At 40.7% G+C, this 9,908-nt stretch overlaps 1 protein-coding gene across 1 annotated transcript in view; it reads right to left on the bottom strand.

The window, feature by feature from the left end:
• Plxdc2 (plexin domain containing 2) overlaps positions 1 to 9,908 on the bottom strand; it is a 468,383-nt gene that overhangs the window by 61,139 nt on the left and 397,336 nt on the right. The window contains exon 10 of the mRNA XM_008855025.3: positions 1,910 to 1,970. Coding sequence (XP_008853247.1) covers positions 1,910 to 1,970 — 61 coding nt within the window. The remainder of the gene's footprint in view (positions 1 to 1,909; positions 1,971 to 9,908) is intronic.

The following is a 9,908-nucleotide window of genomic DNA, read 5'->3' as shown; positions in this document are numbered from 1 at the left end:
TCTTTTGATTTTATATTGTCGTGGCCGGATTGATTTTGTCTTCAGGAGTTCCGCGGTGGCCCAATTCCAATGTGGGTCAGAAGTTTTCAGACTTTCTCCTAAGGAGATTTGATTTTGGCCTCAGGAACTTGGGTGTTGGACTGACCTGAGATTCTGGCCTTGGCCGTGCCACACAGGGATGCAAAGGCAGATGGGGTGGGAAGAATCCCCAAGATTTCCCAGGGAGTGGATTGAGTAGCTGGGTTGTACTGGATGCAAAGGATCAGGGAGAGGAAAGGTAAGCCTCGGAGCCCCAAAAAGAGGCTGTCAGCCCCAGAAAGAGGCTCGTGAGTGTTGCAGGGCCAGGGAAGTAGAGGGAGGTGAGGGCGGGGCCAGGTCCAGAAGCAGTGCTCCTGGGGCCTAAGGAAGGCACTAAGTTGGTCTGGGTGAAAAAGATCAGGAAGCAGTATTGGTTCCCCAGGTGTCTGGGGACCCAAGGCAGGGAATGGCGCAGGGCCCAAACTAGGAGTAGAGAACAGCGGGGGAGATGGAAGGGTGAATGAGGCCGGGGGAGTCAAGGCGCGGAGGGCTCCGCGATAGACCGACCTTAAGAGAGGCCTGAGGGTAGGAGAGCAGGCCGGGAGAGCCAGCTGGTGGTGCAGGGCCAGGGAAGTAGAGGGAGGTGAGGGTGGGGCCAGGTCCAGAAGCAGTGCTCCTGGGGCCCAAGGAAGGCACCAAGCTGGCCTGGGCGAAAATGATCAGGAAGCAGTACCGGTTCCCCAGGTGTCTGGGGCCCCAAGACTAGGGATGGCACAGGGCCCAAACTAGGAGCAGAGAACAGCAGGGGAGATGGAAGGGCGAATGTGGCCGGGGGGAGTCAAGGCGCAGAGGGCCGTGGGATAGACCTAGTCTAAGAGGCCTGAGGATAGGAGAGCAGGCCAGGAGAGTTAGCCGGTGGTGCAGGTCCAGGGAAGCAGAGAGAGGTGAGGGCGGGGCCAGGTCCAGAAGCAGTGCTCCTGGGGCCCAAGGAAGGCACCAAGCTGGCATGCGCGAAAAGGATCAGGAAGCAGTACCGGTTCCCCAGGTGTCTGGGGACCCAAGACCAGGAATGGCGCAGGGCCCAAACCAGGAGCAGAGAACAGCGGGGGAGATGGAAGGGCGGATGAGGCCGGGGGGAGTCAAGGCGCAGAGGGCCGTGTGATAGACCTAGTCTAAGAGGCCTGAGGATAGGAGAGCAGGTTGCCATCAATAATTTTTATTTAAAATGTCAGGCTATAAAGCTTAATGAGGGAGAAGAAATACTTGATGACCATCATAGGGCCTACATAACCTTGAAATGGTGGTAAATGCAATTCTGGAAGAAAAATGAAAACAAGCTAAACTTGCTTCTGCAGGGTATAGAATGATGGCCATTGCACGCACAATTGCTATCATACACACACTACAGTCGATGTTACACCCTTTCTCTGTTAGCTACATTACCCTATTTCTCACTTAATATAGCAGACCAGTTTACCATGATCAATCTTTTCCCTCATACAGTTAGTTTTACATGATCTAAAGGAAGAATAATGGTTTCCTAAATGGTAGAAAAGCTCCAAATGTTTAGGAAAACTTCTCTTTGCACATCAGGCTCAAATCCTAGATCACCTGTTCTCTAGCCAGGCCAATAATGCCACAAGCACTCAAATACACACTAATCCCACATCCCTTCACACTTCCCTCTTCTTGGGAATAACATCTCCTCAGAGGATGGAGATGACAATTAACTGAGGTACTATGTTTAAGTAATTAACCCCAATGTCTGGCACATATTAGGAATTCACTTTCAATACTTGTTGGGTATTTTATAGCTAAATGGATATCATTCACACTAAGCTGTGATCTGACAGCTTGGACCCAGTAATTTTACAGTAAAGCACATGTGTACCTCTTCAGGGCATCCACTGTCCACCCAGTCCTGTCGATGACGATCAAATCCACTGGAGCATCTTCATTGTTGTTCAGGGAGGAATTGCGTGCAGGGAGGAGATCAGAAAGAAAAGGAAAAACATTGGTAAATAAGTTGTTCTCAAATTATCAGTTTAGTACATCAACTTTCTGCTGCAGAACTGAACACTGTTCAGTGCAGTGTTCAGGGGGTTACGTCACTCCCTCATCAGATGTCATACTGTTAACATTGCACATGACAGGTAACGCATCACTCTCCTGAGGCTGAGTACAAAAACACAATGCCTGTCCTTCACAAAGATAAACCAGTTGTTAGATTATGATGTTGGATTTCCTTTATTTTCTCACCCCATCACTAGAACAACTGAACAAAATTATTTTTGCAGTCATCATTTTAAGGATTTTTCATTTATTTACTCATCTCTAACTCACAAACTTTGTATTATATAGTTAAGAGATTAACTCAGCAGTTTTGAGGTCTTCAAGCAACTCCTCAGAGACAATCTCTAAACCTGGGATATCCTGCTTGATAAGAGTGTGATTTTAAGTCTTGGGTTATGCAAGATAGACTATGCAGGCAGTATGAGTTATTGTGAATGACAGAGCGTATTCCAGGATGAATACCTGGGTTGTGCTGTATTAGATTGACCTTTGGAGAGCTGAAGACTGAGATATAGGTAAGGCTAGTCACAGAGGTGTTCCATACCTGTGTGGCTGATCCCATTGGTGTCCCCTAGACACCAAGACATGATAAGCTTCCATGGTTGACAATACTTGTGTATTGTTACACGTTATTGTTGGATGAAGACAATCCAAAGCTTGTGTCTGGTCTCACATGGGTTCTTTCTTGAGTATGTGTTTGATGCATGTGTGGTGTATACACTGGATTCTCTGTGTGTGTGTGCACGCGCATGTGCGCATGTGTTCACGTGCACACTTGGGAGCCAGCTGAGCATGTAGGTATCTTGCTTTATCACTCTCTGTCTTACTCCCTTAAGAGTAAGCCTCCCACTGTTCCCTTTTATTTTTTTCTATAGCCTGTCTAAGTGCTAAAAATGTACTAAGATTCACTTTCCCACAGAAACTAGGGCTGGTCTGGTGGCCATCGATCCCCAGTGCATCTTTTATCTTGCCCTCCCCCAGCAAATCTCTGGGGATACAGGTGCACATGTGACGGTATCTGGATTTTTAGACACATTCAGGGGATTTGAACTCAGGTCCTCATGTTTGTGTAGCAAATTCTCAACCCACTGAGACATCTCTCTAGCCCCATATGTTTATGTTGTAATGGTCAAAATTGATTAAGAATATTTTAAATTTGAGGTCACAGTCTTGTACTGATTACATCTAATATATTTGACACATGATATCATTTTTGTATAGAAATTCAAATTATCGTTTGCCAGCTTATAGAAGTTAAGGATTCACATTGCTGCTTAATACTTAAATATGTGTTCATATCTAAGAATCCACAGTGATGTATTTTAACCTAACAGGCATTTACATTTATTTATTTTACAAAATAAATGTCACTCAACTCATATTTCTCATAGTGTTTCTGGTTTTAATTTGTAAGCTTTATGCTCTTACTTGCTTTGCAGTGAGTTCACATGACAGTCTTTTCTAAGAATCCCCACCAGAGATGGACCACAGCATAAAAGAGCATAATATAATTGAAGTAGAATGTGAAAACAACTTTACTGTCAACAAGACAGGCCCTACCTGTCATTCTCTTCTGCCTGATCCATTGAAGCTTGGTAGTGTCGCACCTACCATCTGTGTTGAACAAGCTCAAGTGTGGAACGAGCCTCCATGTATGCTTCTGCATTCCGGCACTGTAACTATCCAACCGGCGGAGGCTGTTTCTGCTGCCCTGTGACATTGTGCTGCGAAGTACCTATTTAATTCTGGGTTAGTTAGATGACTGCTCCCTTTTATTTTTTTCTATAGCCTGTCTAAATGCTAAAAATGTACTAACATTCACTTTTGGTAGGTGTGACTAAACCAGTTTTCTACAAAATACTGCTTTGGGGAGTCAGTCATTTGACCACTAGTAATTAACTAGAACAGATAACTTTTAAAGCAGTTTATTTTCATATACTCTATTACAAGTGTATCAATAGTCAGTAGGATAAACTAACTTTTAACTTAAAACAAGTAAATCTCTGTCGCTCCTCATTTTATCTTAGAAAAATTAGTGCCTTACTTTGTTAAATATACCAGGGAAAAGTACAGAACAGAGAGCTTCCTTAATTTATTAAACAATCCCCCAGTTATATTGTGTGAAATTAAGTTCTATTGAAAATATGCAGTTCAATTAAGTAACTCATTTATTTATTTATTCACAACTGAATTCCTAATACTTTATCTATGGTTTACTGAGGGAGAGGGCCAGGAATGGCAAAGCAAGTAAGAGTTGGCTTGAAAAGTGCATCCTTTCTGTAGGTTATACTGCAATAGAAAATGAGTAAAGCTAGGACCTGGGAGATAGCTCAGTGGTTTGAGAGCTCTCATAAGGACCCCAGAGCAAGCATGAGGACTTGAGTTCAGATCCCTAGCACTTATGTAAAACGTGAGGCACAGTGGCATGTGCCTGTGGCACAGAGTCCTGGTGAAGTGGAGACTGTTAGACTGACCTTTGGACAGGCAGAGAACACACAATTAGAACTAAGGCAGCTGAGGTAGAATTTTTGTCTTAGGCACATTTTTATTTCTCTCCTTTAATGACAAATTGGAATTCATTTTTTCTCAGCTGTCAACTTTGCTGCAAGTCTACCACAAAACTGTTACTTAGATACTAAAAATGATCTCTATGGCTGGTTGTCCAGCTTTTCTAGGTGAATACGTGAGCTCCAGGTTTAGTGATAGACCCTGTTTCACAAAACAAGGTAGAGATTGATTGAGGAAGACATCCAACACTGACTTCTCACCTCCACATGTATGTGCACAACCATCTGCCCATGTACATATACACACATGAATACATACATACATACAGATGTACCTACAAAAACTGGATCGTTCCTTTTGGGTAATTTTTTATTTAGACATGACAGAGAAGCTTAACCAATGAAGTTTCCATATGTGGTGGTCCAACACGATCTGCACAGTATCAAACTAGTTGCTGTGCCAACGTGCATGGGAAAATTTCACAGGGTCCCACCTCAATATGAGGCCAACCAGGACTCAGTGCATTATAAGTACATATATATATGTATATATATATTTGTGTTTGTATAACAATCAAAAAAGAGGGAGGGAGGGAGAGAGAGAGGGAGAGAGAGAGAGAGAGAGGCATGGAAGGATTCCCAAACATAAAATAAAAATTTAAAATAGCTAATTTAAATAACATCCAAAAGCAACTGTAAACAAAAAGATGCATACATGTGCACGAAAGTGAAAATGGCATCTTTGAATTATTTACAAACTCTAAGTAAATAAATCACTTTGAGCCATACTTTTCTGTCTTTACTGAGATACTTCTTAACATCACACACACACACACACACACACACACACACACACACACACACACAAACAACCATAAGACATTTACTATGTCAAATTTCAGTACGCTGATTTCCCAACAGTTGGACAGTGGTTCACAACGAAGCTCCCTACAATGCAATAATCCATGAAGCCTGCTGAAATGTGGTTCATGAGTCTCACTGAGTGAACCAATCTGGACTCCCTGGTAACTGTAGCTCAGTAATTTTCGATGCAAACAAACACTATTCCCACACGATTCTTGCCACACTGAGATTCTGCAACCACTGCTTTTCAGCAGGTTATTACCATGACCCATGCCCACTTCTGTGATTCACATAATAAAGCTCATCTCTGTGCTCCTCATAGTCCAATAAAAGCAAATTTCTCGTCTTTCTGATCTTGCCCTGTTCTTTCCCAGTGCCTTCTTTCAATATGCTACTGCATATGTCTGGAACATGTAATCAGTAAAACCAAATGCAAAGCCCATTTCTTGTCAGAAAGAACTCCTTGTCCCACACAGCACTGTCAGTGATTCCGTCTCAGCCCCTGGTGTGTGTGTGTGTGTGTGTGTGTGTGTGTGTGTGTGAGTACAGGTGCCCACGGAGGTCAGAGGCATCAAAATCAAATACCCTTGGAGCTGGTGGTTGTGAGGTGTCTGACATTGGGGCTAGGAAATAACTCATATCCTTTGCAAGAACAGTATGTACTCGTAACTTCTGAGCCATCTCTCTCGCTTCAAATTTCCCTTTCTTTGATAAATGTTCTATTGTATTATGACAATCCTGTAGCCCCAGCTGGCCTGGAGCTCACTATGTAGACCAGGCTGGCCTTGATCTCACAGGCCTGCCTCTGCCTACCAAGTGCTGGGATTAAAGGAGTGTGCCACCACGCTCGTCTTTGACTTTATTTTTGTTGTTACTAATTTTGCTGTATGTATATTACAAATCTTAGGTACTTAGGTACTAAAAATAACCTATAGTTAGGTACTAAAAATAACTAACACATTCCAGACTTTGACCTTGTACCATGCACAGCTTTAGACAGACACACATAGAGACATACACGCACACACACACTCTCTCTCTCTATATATATATAGAGAGAGTATATATTCATAATGATTCAGTTAGCCTAAATAACATCACATCAAATCCCTTTTTTGTTAAAAAACATTTGAAGCGGGCATGGTGGCACATGCCTTTAATCCCAGCAATTGGGAGGCAGAGGCAGGCGGATATCTGAGTTCGAGGCCAGCCTGGTCCACATAGTTCCAGGACAGCTGGGGCTACAGGGAGACCCTGTCTCAAAAAGACAAAAAACAAAAAACAAACAAAAAACAAAAAACATTTGAACTATATTTTCTTAGTAATTGAAAACATGCAGCATACCATCAACAATAGCAATGTCCTATGCAATAGAACCCACCAATATTATTATTCTCATATAATTGGAACTGTGCTGTTTCTATTTTCTAAGCCTGTTTCCTCATCTCTAAAATGAGCTGGGGACATGAAATAATCATTAAAAGCCTGATATAGGGGAATGGTCTACAAAATGTCAGCCTTTTCAACACCTGAGCAATGTCTTTGTCGGAGGCATTGGGGAAGCAGACACTTCCCTAATTTTCTCTCATGGGCAAGATTTAGAAAGTATTTAAGAATTTAACCTACTATCACATTAGCGTGAATTTCATTTTACAATATAAACTCTGTATCATATGTGGGAATTAGTATCACGGACTCTTGTGAGGGAAAAATCAAAGTTGCTCTTGTCCACGGACAAATCTTTCTTAAATAACTGTAACTAGAGATTACACTGTTTTATAAATATTCTTCAAATATTGATTTAAGGGAACTTTGAGGAATTGATTCCTAGTGTTTGTATTTCCAAATTAGTCCCCTCTTACTATTGCTTGGTTCTGAGCTGATAGAGGGCTATACTTCAAATTACTTCCGTTAGTCACTCAATATCAATCAAGTATTGATTTCAAAGATTCCTCCAAACTGTGTTAATGGAATTCTAATAGCAAAGGCAGTTTGGAAAACAAACAATATCCTCTTTGCTTGCAGCATCTATCAAATCAAGAGATAAAGTGTAAATCTCATCAAGTTTCTTGCTTGTCTTGCTCTTTTAGAAAGAGTTGCAGAAATAGGGCAACTTTTGCAAGGGCAGTATATCTGGTTGAGGGAAATGAATGAAAGCATGCATAAGGAATGGAAAAGGATTAAAAATAAACTGCATCCTTACTGAACATCTGAACAACATGTCATTTTTCCAGAAAGACAAAACTTCTACCAAAGAAAACATAGCAAAGTCACTTCAGAGACTAAAGATTCAATTAGGAATTAACTCCTGGATCAGAGATATTTCAGGATTTTTAAGCTCCAAGCTGTTTTTCCCAACTAATCATCTCTATCACTGGCACCTTGAAAAGACAGATACATAAACCAGAGATGTGAATGTCTGTCAATAAACGTTCATTTGCAAAAAACAATCTGTTGTTGATAATTTGGTTTACTTTCTATAGTTTTCTGGACTCTGCTCTAGATAAGTATACAAACAAAAAGGTCTGTAAAATTCTGAAGGTTTTAGAATGAATGTTCTGCAGGCATCTTATGATTTACATAATTCTTAAAGCTGGAGGTAGGTTTATCAGGGAATGCTATCTTAATGGAGAAAGCAATTGTACATTCATTTCATAAATCTTCTTACTTTAGTCTCTAGTGATATAGAGGATGAGTCCCTAGCATCAAGAAAATGAAAAGATCCTTTAAAAAGAGGCTAAAGCGCTTTAGATGTATTGATAAACTGCAATGATTTTTGATCCTAATGTATTTTATCAGAGCACAAAGCAGATAATATATAATCTGGTGCTGAAAAGATGGGAAACATTACATTTTGAAATGTTGGAAAAATTTAAATTTGAAAGGTGGATCTTTAAATTTAAGAGGAGGTCATTATGATCAATATTTTTAATAAAACAGTAAAATAACTCACAGGTCATTTTCTCTGTAGTGCCTTGTTTTTAATTGGCTAAGGTATGGTATGAGCCATTTCACCTCTAAAGCAATTCTTCAATTCAACAAATGAGATGCCTAAAACATGCATTACCCATGACTCTGCAATGCCAGACAAACCTGCATCTAATATGACAATTTGTAGGACAGCAGTAGTTAGTAACTACCAGAAAGTCAACACTGCAAGACCAATTATGAAATGTTACAGTGTTGTGAAAGACGGGATGTGCTGTCTTTTTTAAATTGTGGATATTACATGCACAAAGTCATAGGTTTCATCACATGTTAACACCATGGAATCATATTCACCCCCATTATTATGCTTCTTTGTCCCTTTCTCCCTTTCCTCTTCACCTTCCAAAGTTTTATGTGCCTTCTTTTAATTAAAATGAGTTCCTTCAGCCTATTTATGTCATGGAAGATTTTTCTTTCCTCTTCGACTATAATAGACATTTTGGCTGGGTAAGTAATCTGGGTTGGCATCTGTGGTCATTTAGAACTTGCATCCACCAACTAAAGACATACAGCATCTACTAAAGGCTCAGTCTCTTCCAGGTTTTAGAATATACAGTAATCCTAAAATGTATTTGCAAAACAAAACACCAGAGGTTTTCATCCTACCATTCTCATCCATGGATTCTGCTCTCTCATTCCTGCTCCCAAGGAACTGGAAATAAAGAAACCTGACACTGTTTAGTTTATCTTTCATTAATACAATTTTCCACCAGATAAAGTGAGTTTTGTGGTCGGCTCTTGGGGGAGTTCTTGCATTCTGAATGTCTTCTATTCTCAATAACCAGCTTAATTCTCAGTTTCAGATTGTGTAGACTAGGAAAGAAGGCCAAAAGCGAATGAACCAAGATTTATTAGTATCTGGAAATTAGGTTAACTCTTTAATCAGAAATCATTCTGATTAAAGGCCACTGCGCATTTGGGAAAACACTCTGAACTGTTCATTTGCTCAGCAGCAAGAGAATGAAGATCAAACTAACACCTGAGAGCAGGTTGAAGTGCACTTTAACCATGATGCACAGAAACCAATCCAGTTTTACACTGAGCAGCCAGCTGATACCAGATTGGGGCAACGGAATTAGAAATCAACAGCTGTTAACTTCCAGAAAGTTTTCAACTGTGTGATGAGGATAATTTGATTTAGGTTATTACTTCTGTATTGGTTTTATGAGCTCATTAAAATGTTTTAAATACTACTTATAAAGGTGTGATAGTGAAATATGTCTTCATTAGGGAATAGTTAAAAACACTTTGATTTTAAAAACTTGGACAAATTTTCAAGCAACACTGTTTTCACAGAGAATTCATAGAGCATGTACCTTGGTTCTCCACTGAACTCAGCCATGCTGTCCTTTCCTGGTGAGACAGCTGTTTAGGGGGTAGGGAATGACACAAGTTTGCCTATTTCACTGCAAGGATCCTTTGTTACAGAGTTTCATGCCTCTATAATTTCACGAGTTC

The sequence above is a fragment of the Nannospalax galili genome, unplaced genomic scaffold, assembly GCF_000622305.1.
Source record: "Nannospalax galili isolate Female #2095 unplaced genomic scaffold, S.galili_v1.0 scaffold487, whole genome shotgun sequence".
Classification (NCBI taxonomy): domain Eukaryota; kingdom Metazoa; phylum Chordata; class Mammalia; order Rodentia; family Spalacidae; genus Nannospalax; species Nannospalax galili.
The sequence above is the reverse complement of the archived record's forward strand: the minus strand, read 5'-3'. Positions and strand labels throughout refer to the sequence as shown.